Source organism: Abramis brama (assembly GCF_963993115.1).
Source record: "Abramis brama genome assembly, chromosome: 23".
Classification (NCBI taxonomy): Eukaryota; Metazoa; Chordata; class Actinopteri; order Cypriniformes; family Leuciscidae; genus Abramis; species Abramis brama.
In genome coordinates this window covers 22,910,791-22,928,845 of record NC_139985.1, presented here as the reverse complement: position 1 = coordinate 22,928,845, position 18,055 = coordinate 22,910,791, and the positions used below count along the sequence as shown (strand labels likewise).

The following is an 18,055-nucleotide window of genomic DNA, read 5'->3' as shown; positions in this document are numbered from 1 at the left end:
CTGAGCACACTCTGGGCTGGGCTCTAGGACAAGAACGGGCTCTGGACTGAACTGTGGGGCTAAAGCGGACTCTGGACTGAACTCTGGGGCTGGAGTCATCACTGGACTCTGGTCAGGGGCTGGAGCCATTACTGGACTCTGGTCAAGGGCTGGAGCCATCACTGGACTATGGTCAGGGGCTGGAGCCATCACTGGACTATGGTCAGGGGCTGGAGCCGACACTGGACTGGGCTCAGGGATTGCATCAGAGTGATGAAAGGTTGATCTCTTTCCTCCTTGGTGCTGGGGTTAGGCTGGTGTTCAACCAGGAGGAGGATTCTAGGTTGAGCACAAGAGCAGGGGTGAACACATAATGAATCGCTGAGATCTGAGTGGACTCCTGGCTGAGTTCGGGGATCTGAGCAGGCTCCTGACTGAGTTCGGGGAAATGAGTGGACTCTTGGCTGAATTCTGGAGCTGACTCTTGGTCTGGGGGGAATTCTCATATAGTCTCATGGACTGGAGCGGACTCTGGAGTGGGCTCAGGGGCAGGAGCCGCGATGGAGTGGGCTCAGGGACTTCTCTCACTGGAATGGACACTGGAATTTCTCTCTCTGGAACTGCTTCCTCTACTGTATGGGATGATCCACACAACCATAGAACATAATCAATATAACGGAATCGTTACTGGTATCTGTGTTATCTGTGTGTCTTGATGAGGTGATAATCAGTGGCAGGTGTGGTGATGGCTGACTGAGTGCAGGTGGGAACCAGGAGAGATGCTGGGAAATGTAGTTATGTGGTGACTGGGCTGGTGACTGAGAATTGTGACTGGAAATTGTGACAATTTAAATAAACCACTACAATAAAGGACTGTCGATTTAACAGTCACTTTAATTAATTAGTAAAAATAACGTGTTAAAATGATTTAATGTATTTAACGCACATGTCTTGCCACAGACCTACGTAGGTCATCTTGCATTGATCATACAGTTGATTGGTGACAAACACGAAGCAGAGCAACAGCTCACTGTATAATATAACCTATAGAATGCAGTTAGAATGCCACTAAAATGAAAGATATCAGGGCAAAAATATCCCTGTTTTGTCTCATATTTATATCATATGATATAGTTAAGCAATATCACAAGAGTAATGAGCGCAATATCACATGAGTCCTGTTTTTTTTCCGCCAACTGCTAGCTTAACTATAGTTAAACTAAAATATTAATACCTGGTAATTTTACAAGCAACAGTTTCAAAATAGCTTTCCCAACACTGTCTATAAGTTAGTCTCAAGATTCTGAATGGCTCAGAATACAGTGCCAGTCAATGGGCCAGATTTATTATGTGCCAGGCATGCAACAAAAAAAAAAATAATAATAATAATAATAAAAATAAATAAATCAATCAATAAAATAAAATAAAATAAAATAAAATAAATCAATCATAAGTCTCATCACTTAGAAAAGTATTAGCACACCTCTCCTCAACTAGCCACATGATTTGAGGTTTCATTCATGTCTATAGCACAAATGGATTGTTTAAATCCCTAACCATATGAATGAGCAATAGTAATACTGATGGTTGCCTTAAACTCCAATAATGAAAAACAGATGGCCACAAAAAGAGTTAGGGAGTAAAATACTTTTCCTCATCTTATTTTAAATGCAAAAGACCGAGTAGAAGGAAGAAGTAGTTGTAGGGGGGAAGAGAAAGAAAAGAGCAAAAGACTGTTGGGTTGCGTCTCAGGTACATGCCTTCATTCGTTTCAGTGGATTATTCATTTCCTTTTGAAGTGAAGCTGCTCGCCCAGCGAGGAATGTCTGAAAGGCAGCTGAAAGGAGACTCTCATATTTCTCCAAGAGCAGCTTGTCATCTGGGGGGTAAATACATCTGTGCAGAGAGAGGGAGAGGGAGAGAAAAAGCTTTATCTGATTATCTGATTTAGCAGCCTGGTCTGCCTGCTTTTCTAATCACTTAAACAAACCTCAATCGTTCTTTTCACACATGCATTTGTCCATTAATGCTGTGTATATACTAATGATTAATAAACTTGTCTTTATATTAGACGTTAAGACTAAACAAAAGCCAGAGACGTGTAAACCTTTGTCTATATCTGTGTGATGGATCTTCAGATCAGCGCCATATTGGGTTGTGTATATAATCAAAACCAGCAACTGGCTTTGCTTCAGGACCCAGATTTTAAATTAGACATCAGATGGCAACACTCTACAGTACCAAAATTGTGCAAAAAATATATAAAAAACCTTTAAATGCATTTATATTACTCGTAACACTTTACAAGAAGTACATGTAGTTAAAGTAAGTTCATTCAGTATTTATTAATGCAGTATTTATTGATCTTTTAAACTTTGTTAATGTTAGATGATAAAAAGTACAACTGTCTATTGTTAGGTCATATTAATAAATGTTTAAATTAACATTAACTAAGATTAATAAATAAAGATTAATAAAGTATTTTTCATTGTTAGTTCATGTTAACTAATGTAGTGAAACAACACATTACATTACATACTAATCTAATTAAACTTTATTGTAAAGTGTTACCATATAACCATGAATTAGACCAATAGAAATTAGAAAACAATTTAAATTCTATACAAACATAAAAAACATCATAAGTGTGATTTACCAGTTTAGACTGAACAAACAACAGGCTAGAAATTGTATTAGCTATTATTACTATTAGCTATTTAACCAGTCACAAATCTGGAGTTTGATTGGACAGCCTTTGACGTCAGCAACAAAACATATGGGTAGTGTTTTCTCTCCCTTTTAAATGTTTATAATGTAAGGCATAATGTAGAGATCATAAGATGATTTTGACTTTCAGACTGCAAGAATTATCCTGATTATTATCCTAGCTACTTACCACATAAATGAACCTTAAATATAAAGAATTGAGTTAAAATAATGTTATTATGTGAGAACAAAAAGACCACAGAGTGATACGAGAGGCATGAAACTAGCACAGTGTTGAACATTTTACCATTCAGCATATATCAGAAAACTGTGTAATAAGCCCATTTATTTTGCTATCACAACTTTTCTACAGTTTTATACAAAAAACAAGTTTTATTTTATTTTTATTTATTTGTTTTGTATTTAGCATCGTTCTTTCCTTTTTTAGAACAGACTGACCCACCATTTGAGATCCTCTGATCAAAATAATAGGCGCCTCAATCTAAATAAATAGTGAAGGTAGAGCAAGTGACACGTTATACCTCCCACATTTCCGTCTAATAAACTAATACTCACTTGGCATTTGACATTTAAAACGTCTCTTTTGGATTCCGGCTTCAATGTAATCAAAAGCTCAAGTAATGTAAATGTTCAGATCAGAAGATAAACCGCCCCAAATCCATTAAGAGCTACAAGCATGATGGACAAACTTATGTGGGAGAAGTAATCTAGTAAGAGTAAGTGGGCTTAGTCTTCGGCATATGGCACGCTGAAATCTGGGTCTGACCCACAAACCTCAAACACTTTTTCTTAATGTTTCAGCATCTTTTGGGGTGTTTTTATAGAGTTGAACAGAGCAGCAGTTAAGCGCATGAACATAAAATGACCTATTTAAGAAAAGGCATTTGTTTCGTATTCCTCCTCTGTGGCTCTGACGTGGGGGCTCCGTATTAAGGAGCGATTTGTTGCAATTACGAAGTGACTTGTGGTGTGTAAAATTCAGCATATGCTAAATGGTGCAGTTTCACTATGAAGAAGCCACCCTACCTCTTCAGTAAATACAAATGGTTAGTTGAGATGCTTCTGTAATGAGGTCAGGTTAATCAAATCTTCGTTTGAAAGATCCTGGTGTCTGAATTTAAATGTAACATGAGGTCAGGTTAATTAAATCTTCGTTTGAAAGATCCTGGTGTCTGAATTTGAATGTAACACCTGACATGAGTAATAAAATGCAAGAAGCATTTGGCTGCTAAGGAATTTGGCTTCTTTACAAAACATTAGTAGTCATTAAAGGAGCAACTTGGAGTTGTTTAATGTTCTGAAGGAAGCGATTTCCTTGTCTGAAAATAATATATAAAAAGACTGGCAACTTTTGGTGCTTCTACACCAGGGCTCTCAAATTACTGGTCATGAGTGAGGTAGTAAATATTGCAAATATATTTCATTTTTATGTCATTATATATGTCATTTTCAATGCCTTGAATGAATGAATGAATGAATGAATGGTATTCCGTTTTATTATTTTTTTAACATGGCTTTTAGTGTAACTACTTTTTTAGTAGTATAAATGCAAATAAATGTATTTCTGCATGACATGGCCTTTAATGTTCTCTCTCTCTCTCTCTCTCTCTCTCTTTATATATATATATATATATATATATATATATATTATTTTCGTTCCAATCACTGAACAACACGAATGGGGGCATGTTCATAAACAAAATGTTCCCTAAACACTGGATTCAGACATGCCTTGGTGCCTTACTATCTAATTCTTCTGCCTACGAAGGCAGAATTGTTTAAGTCTTAGAAACAACCTTTGTCCTTGATTTGTCCTCACATGATAGCCCAAGAAATTGATTCATACCATCGCATATCACAAACCAAGCCACAAGAGACCCCACAGGAGTAAGCGGGCATTCTTACAGGATAACAATCGTCAAAGCGGCTTCCCTACCTGTAGTTCCCCAGGTGGCGCTTTTCGTGCTCGTCCCTGGAGACCTGCTTGCGTACTTGGGCCAGTCTTTCTTTCTGAAAGCACAACACAAGTGAATAAGTGGTGAGAAGTAGGAAGAATGACAAAGACATAATGCCCTGTTTCTGCTGGTGCTGTCCTGCAGTGTAATTTAGCCACCCAAAACCGAATAACAATGTCACTGAATGACTCGTTTCCCATATTACGAGGCACCTTAATGAAGTCTGAGAGTTAGCAGGCGCATATAACAGTCTCTCCTCTACACTTGTTAATACAGGGGGCTTATTCATAATTCATATAGATTTAACTCCCACTGTACCATTTTAATACATCAAAAACTATAATTGCGGAAAGGTCAGCTGGTCAATTTGAGTTGGCGCAGCAGGGTGTCTTCTATAATAGTCACTGATCTCTGTTAAATGCTGGTACAGGCATATTCGCTCAGCCCCCAATCCCCAAATCTCACTCCTCTTTTGCATCTAGCTTTGCCCTTTGAAAGTACCACCTACCTGCAGTCATCTCAACCTCATTCATCTCTTCATTTAATAAAAAAGTTGATCGAAAGACCAATCAAGAACTGGTGCACAAAGCTCCATAAGAACTTACTCTGAAAACATGCTTTGTCTGTACGCCTGCATTTTGAAATATGAATACTTATAAGAATAGTTTACTTACATCTCGTTTACTTACAATCATTTACTCACCCTCAAGTTACTTCAAACCTGTATGAATTTCTCTCTTCTGCTGAACACAAAGGAAGATATTTTGAAGAATGTCGGTAACTAGACAGTTGACTGTCCCCATTGACATCAACTGTTTGGTTACCGACATTCTTCAAAATATCTTCTTTTGTGTTCAGCAGAAGAAAGAAATTCATACAGGTTTGAAACAACTTGACGGTGAGTAAACAATGACAGAATTTTCATTTTGAAGTGAACTATTCCTTTAAATACCTTTTTTTAGTTTTGGAGGTTGTGACAAATTAGACAAAACACAGGCTAGATTTCAACTTGCATTTTCCACATAAGCACAAAGACTCAAGTCTGGAGCCATGGCTTTGACATCAAAACATTATTTTGCTTCTTAACTTAAACATGACCTAATAAAATGTTGCTCTCTAACAGCTGAATGGGTCATACCAGTTCCTCTCTCCTGCGCTCGAGTAGGTGACGTTGTTTCTCCCAGTCCGATGATCCGGCCGTCAGTTTCCGCGTGGATCCCTGTCCATACAGCCGTCGCTGGGCTTCCGCTTTCTGCTGGGCCAGATTCCGTCGTTTATCACTCGCTCTGGGTAAAAGCAATAAAAAAACAGGAAATGCTCAAGTAATAGCACTCAAAGTAGCCTAAACTCCCAGCCGAAATCCTGACAGACTCTGAGACTCCATACATCACTCGACTTGACAGCATTCAGCACTTCAAGATTTCATCGCTCACTGGCCCTTCAAATTTGCTGTTGAAAGTGACCACTCAGGGTCAGTGGGCTCCTGAACCACAGGGGAACCCTCTCGGTTTATTGATACGACTTTCACACTTCTTGCTGAGTTATTGGATTTGTCCAGCCACTGCTGGGGAAATAACACAGGAGTTGCTTTGATATGTTACTGGGAAAAACTCAGCTGGATCAGTTGGGACACAGTAAACATCTGTGGAGACTTCCAAGAAAATCACTGCGACAGAATGGTAGCAATGCATCCTTGAAATCTGATCCACTGCTGTATTGAGTTTGTCTGCTGTTGTTTCCTAGGACCATTGTTGGGCCACTCTGGTATATTTAGTACAAAGGGTGGACCTGGGATTTGAAGGCCAGGTCTACGGTAATCAATCACCGGATACCCCGCATACTGACATACAACTATACATGCAATCTTAACATTTTTATTCCTGGGAGAAAGAAAATCACATGGGTTTGGGACAACATGAGGGTGAGTAAATGATGACCTCTATGGAGTGAAGCGCTACATGCAGGTCATGTGACGTTCAAAGTTCAAACAATTGCAACTTTGATCTTGTTTGCTACTGAGCTTTCAAAGCACAGCCAGTGATTACTAGACAATTCACATAGCATTGCGTATGTGGTGTCATTAAATCAAAAGATGGAAGAAAGACTGCATGTCTATTTCCATTGAGTTTGTGACAAAGGCATATCATGAACTGATGCTATCTGCTACTCTTCAGTGCTACAGACATTTCCTGGCTTGCTTGTTACATGACAAAACATCTGTTGTTGTTCTTTAAATATGATGTCTGATTGGGACAAATGTGATCAGCCAGGCAAAAAAACAACCAGTCCATTATGCTGAACCTGTCAGCACTTGGGTTTGATCACTTCTTTTGTTTTCCTTTCTCTTGTTTGGTTTCTGTCTCTTCCACGTGAGACCACGCTCAGCCGATCGCGCGCTGCAATCAGTGCGGCCGCTCATTATCGCTCACCTGTTTCTCTTTGTCTCTTGATTTCTCTGCTATATATATATACTTTGTTTCCCTCTGTTCTCTGCCAGTGTGTTTTGTGATTTTGTTAGGTTTGGGATCCCTGTTGGTTCTGTTTTGTTTAGTTTTTCTCTTCTGCCCAGTTGTGTTTCGGTTGCCTGTTTACCCCCCAGAACTCCCCGGTCTTGGACAGCTCTCCTGGTTTTGACCATCTGACCTGGTTCTGGTTTCAACACCAGCCAATTTGAATTTCCCTCTACCAATTGCCGAGGGCCTTGCGTTGTTTATGTGAGTTGCAATAAATAGATTTTCTTTCAGAGAATGTAACAGAACCACTAATGATGATGCAGATAGACCTCACCACTTGATCGGCACAATATTTTATCTTTGCACGAGGAATCTATTCAAGTGCTGACACTTCGTGGATGTCTGACAGCTGACTGGGAAAGAAATCATCACTAAATGCAAATATATTGTTAGCCCTTTCATTCTGTCATTACCCAGGGTGATGAGCGTGCATTTACATTTTTATATGTATCAGATCAGCTCTGTTTGGTTTGCTTTGGATGGAATAATGGCACGATCTAAACTCATGAAAACCAAAGCTTTGCATTCTGCTTTACATATTTGTTTGAATTAAATCATTTATAACCATTCAGACTGATTTGAGCAGTTAATTAGAGATAATTGAGCAATAGAATGTCTTTCCGTGCATTAGTATAATCTGTCACATTCCTGCCAACACAAGCTAATTCATCAGATGCCAGAGTTATTTTCTCTGTGGAACTGGTGGGAAAAAAACAGCACAGGAAATGAGACCAGCTCGTGATATCTGCACAATCGCAGTGATATATGGTAATATTCATTCATAACTTTTATGCACAGTGCTGCAGTATTTGAAATGTTGACCAAAAACTCAATCTTTTGCCATTCTTATTGTTGCAAGGGACAGAAAAACAACTATAATTCAAGAAATACAAGTGAAAAATGCTTACAATTTTCTTAATAAATAACATGCCATATTTTAGCTTAAGAAACATACACTTCTGATCAAAAGTTTGATTTGTTTTTCAAGGAAGTCACTTATGCTTAGCATGGCTTAATCTATTTGATCAAAAATACAGTAAAACGGAAATATTATTAGTTTAAATATAATTGCAGTTTTATATTAAAATATTTTAAAGATTTTCAATTTACAGCATTAATTTGAAGTAGAAATCTTTTGTAATATTATAAATGTCTTTACCGTCATGTTTAATCAATCCTAATGCATCCTTGCTGAATAAAATTATTAATTCATTTAGGATGGTATAGTTTCATAATGGTTTCACACAAATAATATTAAGCAGCAAAAACTGTTTTCAGCATTGATAATAATATGGCGGGTCAGGCAAAAACTAGGAGAATCCTTTAACACAGCCTTTTTATTATAAACAAAATAATGAGGTTAATCCAAATAGTAGAAATCTCAGGAGCAAACAAGTGGCAATAAAAAACAACACAAGATAAAGAAAAGAACTAACCGAGGGATAAATATTTAAAGGATAATGAGAACTAAACTAGAAATCGGAGGAAGTAATCAATCAAAAAAATTAGTAATTATGAAAACAAAATGAAACCATGACAACCAAAGAAACAGAAAAGAAACGCATGATATACAAACTAACGCTGCGTCCAAAATTGCATACTGTTTGAGTAGGAGCAACATTTTAATTTTAATTTACATGTACTTCGCGACGGTTAAAAAAATATGTTCTATATAGTATGAATATGGGTAGTATGAATGAAATTCAGACTAACTACATCCGCCATGTTGTTACTGTCATGTGACCTACCAATGGCAGTTGCATGGCTTCACCACCTTTCACAAATCCTCTCCAGTGGCCTAATGGGATAGTAGTGTGTCCATCAAATGTTCACTTAAGAATCTCAGTGTAGTAAGTCAGCAGTAATTAATTCGGATACTTTACCCCTACTGTTTTTTGAATACTATGTTTTCGTATATATTACTCTTTTGGCCTACTGTTTTTCAAACACTTAACATGCTTCAAACACTTCAAATACTTTTGGCCTACTGTTTTTCAAGGAAGGAAGAATTTGATTTTGTGACATTACCCCCCTTTCTCGGTAGGCACCTCCTGCCGCCATGAGAGGAACAACATAATTGGAGGGATGGTGGAGGAAATGGTGAGGAAGAGAACACTGGGGAGCCGGCAGCAGACGAGACCATGGGGAGTGGAGTTAGAGTCCCTTGATCGACCCAAATAGGAGCCAAGAAGAGGATGACCCACGTGTAATGGATCAAGGGCAGAGCCCAGGGTCCACCTGACAGAGGTGAAGTTGGGCGTGGTGGAGACCCAGGCACAGTCCGAGGACCAGGAGACACCGTAGCACCAGGGGGCCAAGGCAGAGCCGAGGTAATGAGCAGCCTAGGTGGAGCCGGTTTGAGTGAGGACTGAGGCAGAGCCGGTGTGAGTGAGGACTGAGGAGGAGCCAGAGGGAAGGAGGAGCCCGACAGAGCCAAAAGGGTTGGAGGGACGAGGTGGAGCCAGGGTGACGGAGGACTGAGGCAGAGCCGGTGTGAGTGAGGACTGAGGAGGAGGCGGAGGGAAGGAGTAGCCCAACAGAGCTGAAAGGGATGGAGGGACGAGGTGGAGCCATAGTCCCAGAAGTCTGTGTCAGAGGCAGAGCGACGGAGGAACGAGTGAGCCCAGTGGAGCCAAAACAATGACAGTCCCAGGTAGAGCTGAGGGAGCGAGGAGCCAAGGCGAAGCCAATTGGTCGATGGGCAGAGGTGGAGTCATGGGCTCAGAGGCCCGAGGCAGAGCCAGGGAATCCTCACACCAAGGCGGAGCTGGAGACCGAGAAGCACAAGGCTGATCCGAGCAGTTGAGCGGAGCCACTGAAAGAGGAACCAGGGCTGAAGGGAGGCAGCGATATACAAAATAAGAGTCCATCAAAACCAAAACTGAACATGACATAATAACTGAGCACAGATAATAACTGAGCACCAAATCAGTATATTAGAATTATTTCTTAAGACTGGAGTATTGGCTGCTGAAAATTCACAATCACATGAATGAATTACATTTGAAAACATAGTAAAAATGGAAAAGTTATTTTAAATTGTAATAATATTTTAGAATATCACAGTTTTTACTGTATACATTTGATCAAATAAATGCAGCCTTGTTCAGAGACTTCTTTCAAAAATATTATAAAATCTGTTGATGGGTAATGTATATATGTACCAAAACTAACTATGCCATTAATAGACAAAGCAAAAAAGACTAGAAAATAATATCATATTTAATACAAGAAGTCAAAGTGTTATTGATGATTAATAAAACATAATAATCATCTGTATCTCAAATAAAACATACAGCCAAGGAATAATATTATTACTTTATTACTTTGTATTAGTACAGAGAAATGTTCTCCTTCATATAGTAGTATTCATTTCGCTGTTAGGAATAATATTGTGGCAAGCAGGACGAGAGCCGGGTAAACAGAGCGAGGCTGGTGGCGCAGTGGCGTGACGGCCTCGAGTATCACAGAAGGAGATCTGGATGAATAAAAGGAGGAGTGACGACAGTGCGAGATGAGAGAGGACCAGGCCTGGGACATTTATGTTGTGTTTTTATTGTTTTTATGTGGCAGTTGTCCGTAAGGGGCTGTCACTTTACTTTCATTTTGTTATTTGTTTATTCTATATGATACCAATCTTTCATTTGAAAGTCACGTGTCTAGTATCTGTAAAGCCGCATTTTTATATCTAAATTTATATCTAAATTACGTCATATGCTCTCATTGACAAATGCAGAACAATTAGTTAATGCGTTCATGACCTCAAGGCTAGATTATTGTTATGCTCTACTGGGTGGTTGCCCTGCGTGCTTAATAAATAAACTACAACTGGTCCAAAACGCAGCAGCAACAGTTCTTACCAGAACCAGGAAGTATGACCATATTAGCCCAATTCTGTCAACACTGCATTGGCTCCCTATTAAACATTGTATACATTTTAAAATATTGCTGATTACTTACAAAGCACTAAATGGTTTAGCTCCGCAGTACTTGAGCGAGTTCTTAACGCATTATAGTCCTTCACGTCTATTGCGATCTCAAAATTCCGGCCAGTTGATAATACCTAGAATATCAAAATCAACTGCTGGTGGTAGATCCTTTTCTTATTTAGCACCTAAACTTTGGAACAGTCTTCCTAACATTGTCCTGGAAGCACACTCTGTCAGTTCAAATCTAGACTAAAAACACATCTCTTTGACCTAGCATACACATAACACATTATAGACTTCTATAATTCAGGCTGCATAGATTAGGTCAGCCGGAACCAGGAACACTTCCCATAAATCCTGATGTACTTGTTACATCATAAGAAGAATGGCGTCTATGCTAATAGTCTCTCTGTTAATCCCGAGGTTTACCACAGTCCGCTGGATCCAGGCCGTATCCAGATCTGATGAAGGACCTGCGCCTGGATACGACGACAACGCAGTCCTGAAGTGTCAACTAGTCTCTCCCCTGTGAAGGTTTCCTTCCCTTCCCTTTACCTCTGTACAGATAAAACGTTGTCGGGATAATTCCGGTTCACGTGGCTATGCGGAAGCGATAAAAATTCTGTATTATAAATTTTAAGGCCAGACAAGTAGTTTGTTGAGGGTTGGTTTGTAAACAAAGACTACACGCCTGCACACATATATATTCAAACACGCATACCTATAGACTAAACACATAATACACATGTGCACCCCATCAGCATTCTCACAGGTTCGCATTTTTAAAGTTTGCGCAGAGAGAACTTAAGGTTTTTCTGTCGTGTTAGCGGCCCCTAAGTTAATAACTAATGATCGTTGTGACGGAAGTGAATCAATAAAAAAAAAGCTGGACAATAACTTTATTCTAGAGCTGCTGTAAAGCCAAAACAATCTCTGTTACTGTAATTTCAAATTATCACTGTAAAGCTGCTTTGAAACAATCTATATTGTTAAAAGCGCTATATAAATGAAGGTGACTTGACTTGACTATGATTCAAATTTGTTTGAACATTCGCCGGGTCCCGTCTCCTTCTTCCCTGAACACAAACCTCTCTACAAATATGATTAAATTAAATATATTGATTATCTGATAAGTCAACAAGACATTTGTGAAATAATGTTCATTGCGCATTATATTATATGAATTTTCAACCTTTTTGTTAACAGCTCACAACATTTTTCCACATAACAATATCCTTTCTTTATACAATGCTCTTTTGATAGGATATTCATACCTTTTGTGAAAGGAATACGTTTGGAGCGATATGAGGATGAGTAAAGGGCAGCAGGATTTTTTGAAGAACAATTTATAACACCATTTATCAGCAGGTAAGAATCCTGGAGGGTTTTCTTCACCTAAGATAATAATATGCTCTTTTGTATTCCATCCATGACAAATAACAGCAAAAGCATTCGCTCACTCTGTTGCCAGCTCCGATATGGCAAAAAAATAGTTTTGAGTACAGCTTTGCACATTACAGTGTGTAAGACACATGGCATAAGTGCTTCAGCGTCAGCACGGACAAACGGTTTAAGAAAGATGGAAGCAACAGAGAGAGATGACAGCACACACAGCCACCCCTTGCTGGGCTCTTAATAGAGCTGCCCCGCTCGGATGTTAATCTCCCTCAGAAAGGTGATCGCTTAGGAGAGGACCGTAAGATAATATTTACATCACAACTGAGCGTCAGAGGGGGGTTTGGTTGGAGGGTGGACTAAATCAATGAATTTACTGTATCAGCCGTAACCTTAGCAGCAGTAACTGTAGCAGCAGAAGCTGATCCGGCTCACACTTTCTTAGCTCTCCGAGCCGGGCCACGTCACCTCTCGCTGAGTAGATGCCCTGCAGATGGCCCATTTCACAAAGCAACAAAGACACCTCATCAAGATCTGCCACGCAGGAGTCCTACAGATTTAGGATGTCAGCCATTTTTTATTAGTAATTCAACACCTTTTGACAAAAATCGTTCTGACGCAAGTTATGTTACAAAAGCTCCTTGACACCATCAAAAGATTTTGCTGATATTTAATTTAAACACCTTCATTGTGTTTTTACTTAGACTTGGTATGGGGTCAAACTGTAGGAAATCCAGCTGTTCTGAGATTAATGTATCTCTGTAGAGACCCCATTCAATCAAAAGTGTGACTGTTAGCTCTGAAGTTGTCCATGTGCTAGTGCACACTTAAAAGTTGACCAAAAGTCAAACTATAGCAGATAGACACATTTTAAATCTACAAGCTTTCCCTTCTTGAAAAAAAAAAAAATAATAATACTGATGATCTAATAAGAATGCTTGTCTTAATGACACACTCAAAAATAAAAAGATATCTCCTGTCAATAGTGCTTCCTCAAAAACATTTGATGAAAAAATAATTCATATTACAAAAATAAAACAATGTCCAAAAACAGTGTCCCAAAAAACACTGTCCAACAGCGACACCAGCAGATACATTTATAGCGGGATGCCGTATTTCTCTTGCCTCCCCTGAGCCCATTTGACTTTTAACAGACCCCGTAAAGCGTGTGGTTGGTTTGGTGGGGGGTAATTGAGAATGAATGGGGGAAAGTCACGTGAAAGGAGGCAATGTCTCATTCACGCTATGATGTGATTGGCTATGATTGGTTCACAAGATAAATCCCGCCTCTTGTTAATCGTGATTGTTCCATGTTCGCGAATCAGTCTGAATGAGCAAAATTATGCCATTAATGGGAAGACTAATTACAAAGTAAATAAACAGCTCAGATATCACCACCTTATGTCAAATCAAAATCAAACTTGAAATGGCCTGAAAACATGATGACTGTGGGTTTTTTAGTGAGCAAATCAAAATGAGCAAATTAAAGATACATCTTCGTATCTTTCTTTTTTTTTATGTAATGTAAAGTAATGTGGCAACATTAAGTGTAACTGGGACATGATTTTACATTTGATTTATTTAAAATAAACACCTGTGAGGACTTTGCCTCCTCATTTCAGGATGCAATGCTATTGGTCAGGCAGATAGTCCCATAAACACTGTATAAGCCAACACTGCTGTGTTGGGCTGTTTACACTTTTAAGAGATATTGACCTAGGAATGGCATACTTACAGTTGCCTCTTTTACATCAGTTTTCTATTTTATTAACAGAGAAAAAAAATGGCACGCATCCTCTTTAAAACACAATACACATTTCCTCAAGTGTCACAGATTTTGCAATTACATTCAAAGGTTTGTTGAAGTTAAATCAATTTAAAAAAAAAAAATCACTCAGTTTCTAAAAGTAACTTTCCTCAAAGTTTTGGTATATTCATGCCCTGACAGTAATCCAAGAAACCACAGAGAGTGGATTATCATTTCACTGTGCAATCATTTCAGTGCATACTATTAATTTAAATTAAGTTTACTTAGATTTTAAATATTTGCCTTCGTATTGTATATTACATTCTTAAACACATCTAAACTTTATTATTTTATATATATATTTTTTTTTTTTTTTTTTTTGAGAAAATAAACAGTACATTTATGAATGGTGCACTATAAATCTCTGGGATAGAACTGGAAATTTTGATAATAGTTATAAATAATAATATGATATTTGAAATGATGCAAAGCATACAATGCATTACTATGCAGCAGTACCAAATGTGCCATCCCATGCATGCAGGATAAACAAAAACAACCCTTGCTCAAATTCTCTGCGCGTTGTACATGCAGGAATACTGATCTGAGTTCTGCTAATGGAGCAGCTGCAGATAGAGACGTGCGGATCACATTTCACATCCTTATCAATCACTGTTTTGTTCTTTTGTCACATTTGGAGAGGCTGCTTCCAACAGCGAAACCCAATCAGCGTTTCAGTGCGTGTTCAGGGCCAGCCGCTGACCTGACCCCCTTTCAGAAATTCCCAAACACACACTGACTGTCATACAAAATAAACACTCAAGTGAAAGAAAGATTGAATGCAGGCCTTTATAAAGGATACTACTTCATTTAAAAATTATTTACATTAAAAAATCTAAGTAGTTTAGCTTTCCCTGATATAGACTGATGAATAGATCACTGGAATATATATTTTTTTAAATAAATCTGAAAAGAGCAGTACTCCAGAGCAACACTGCCACCTAGAGTTTCCACTCACTGAACCACTTTTATGACTTAATTAAAGGCATAAAAATTAAATAGAGATGTGTGATGGCTAATTATTGCAAGGAAAATCAAACCCTACAGCGAATGTGATGGATATGTGTGGATACATATATGGCAAAAGTAGACATCTCATAACGCATGTCTTGCATAATTTATGATCATCCAGTGAGAAATCTTAAGAACGATGGCAGTTGTAAAATTCTGTTTTATGCATGAATTCCTAATGCGTAAAACCAAATTCGTAGTGCTTAAAAAATGAAAGCATCTGGTGAAATTTAAAAAATATTTTTAAACCACCAAATAAACCAAGTGTTTTTAAGGTTCTTCTTAAATTTTTTATGTTCTAAAAAAAAAAAAACTCTGCTATCCTTGTACCATCATAAACCTCAAAATGGCCTGACCAGCATAGCTAAATTAAGGGGATGATTAACCCAAAAATAACAATTTGTTGTTGTTATTGTTTTTTTATGGAACACAAAATTGAAATAATTCATAGTATCCACCACTGTCCATCTCTAAAAAGTATATATATTTTTTAAAGCATCCAGAATGTAGAGAATTTAAAGTCTGTGTTTCTCACACAAAGCTATTGCAATACAGTTCTATGACAAGAGCTGTGTGACAGTTCTATTAAAAAATTAACTTTTGTGTTCCAAGAAAATAACAGTTTACCACCTTTTTACCACTATTGGATTATGGAGATCTGCTTTATATGAATGCCCCAGTAGGCTACATTATTAAAAAAATAATAATAATAATAATAATTTATACCGTCTATCATAGCGCTTTACGTTTCATTACTGGTTATGGTTATCAAGCACATCATTGCACTTTATATGATAAAGCTGATTTGCCATCTTTGTATACTCGAAGATGTTTTAACTGGTATTGTTTTATTTATAAGTCTATTTGTGGTCTAATTCCATCTTATTTGTAAAACAAATGTTTGCTACAATCTCCGTTCTAATGATTTGTTATATCTTAAGGTTATTCAGGTTCGAACAGAGCTAGGAAAAAAAGGCTTATATAATATAATATAATATTAAATATAATATAAATATAATCTGCTTGGAATAATTTACAAAACATCTTAAAGCTGACTATGCTTCCATCACTAAATGAGTTTAAGTTACTTTTAACTGATTATGTGTTTTATCCTTTGGTAAATTGCTGTTGTGATCCTTGATTGTGTTTTTGATGTGTATTTGTGTATGTCTATGTTATTGTAGCTGCTATCTTGGACAGGTTACTCTTGTAAAAGAGATTTTAATCTCAATGAGTTTTTTAACCTGGCAAAAAAATAAAATAAAATAAAGAATGAATGAACAGCATATGGGTCTGGAATATCCTGTAAATTATTATCTCATGACTTATAAAACACTTTTAAGTCATGTTAAGAAAAGTAGTAAGAGGAGCATATAAAATGTGTGCTTTGGACCATCTTGGGTGTGCGGATGAGCTCTTAAAGCTCTACTTGACCTGCGCTTGGCAAACACTTGACAAGCACTTCCTGTCCCTGGATGCTTGCTGCTTCTCTAATGATTGTCAGAAAACCAACAGCGTCAAGGACACAACCTTCACGAGAGCTAAACACAAAATAAAGTCAGTTTGTTTTATTATTTTTTTGTTCCTACTCTGTCCTTATTGCAGATACAGTCTCTGCAATAACATTGAACCCACCCGGAATCAGAGAGATAGAACAGAAAATTGGTTAAGATCACTGCTATTTGTGTTAATGAAAATGGACACATGTCTGTGTCCATGTCTGTGTCCGTGTGTGTGTGTGTGTGTGTGTGTGTGTGTGTGTGTGTGTGTGTGTGTGTGTGTGTGTGTGTGTGTGTGTGTGTGTGTGTGTGTGGTCCTGGTATACCCAACATTATGGGGACAAATTCTCACCACAAAGATGGCAATATCCAAAATTCTTGTCCTTGTGGGGACATTTTTTGGTCCCCATGAGGAAAACAGCTTATAAAACATACTATGTGATGTTTTCTGAAAATATAAAAATGCAGCATTTCAGTTTCAGAAACGGATTAATCATTTCAGTTAAGTTTCCTTGCACATTTTTATTATGCGATTATTTTCGTTTCAGTTTTAATTCTAGAAATTATATTCCAAATAGTTTTTTTTTTTTTTTTTTTATCATCAAAATGTAATAGCTGTTGTAACTTTCTTTTTTGGATTTTTTTCAGAGCCTCCCCTACAACCTATCAAACGAAATCTTTTTACATTCTGATAAATGACCAATGGTCATGTTTTGCAATATATTTCACAATATTTTCCACCTTATGGAAGTAAAATTGTGAATGACTTTTCAAGCAAAGTTTTAAACACTATAATATATATCCAACTTTATATAGAGAGGGAGCTGTGCAAAATACAGTTTACATTTCGCAACGATACAAACAATCACACAAAAACTGTAATGTAGCATGTATTGCTTTATATGATTATAATGTATATGCATGTAAAGCAGGATGTACTATATATGCAACTTTTAATATATCGCAACACATGTAATATATCATGATAATACATGATATAAAGCTTAATGTGCTTGTCGCAATGCATTATGGGATTGCCTTCTGAAAAATACACGCAATGCTGCATTAAACTGTACCCAAGTAGAAGGCAGCATAATGTTGCCACTTACCTTTTAAAACAGCTGTCTTGTCGGGAGCGCACCTAAAATGTTGCCCTAAAATGCTTTCTAGGTAGGCAGCTCGCTAAGTTTTGGAACAGCAATGCTGTCAAAACCATCCAGACACTAGCCTACTCATTGAA

General features: G+C 37.7%; 1 protein-coding gene across 1 annotated transcript in view; it reads right to left on the bottom strand.

Annotated features, from left to right (window-relative positions):
• Nucleotides 1-18,055, bottom strand: part of ttll7 (tubulin tyrosine ligase-like family, member 7) — a 114,403-nt gene that overhangs the window by 32,876 nt on the left and 63,472 nt on the right. The window contains 3 exon segments of the mRNA XM_084101960.1: nucleotides 1,740-1,875; nucleotides 4,643-4,716; nucleotides 5,800-5,947. Coding sequence (XP_083958086.1) covers nucleotides 1,740-1,875; nucleotides 4,643-4,716; nucleotides 5,800-5,947 — 358 coding nt within the window.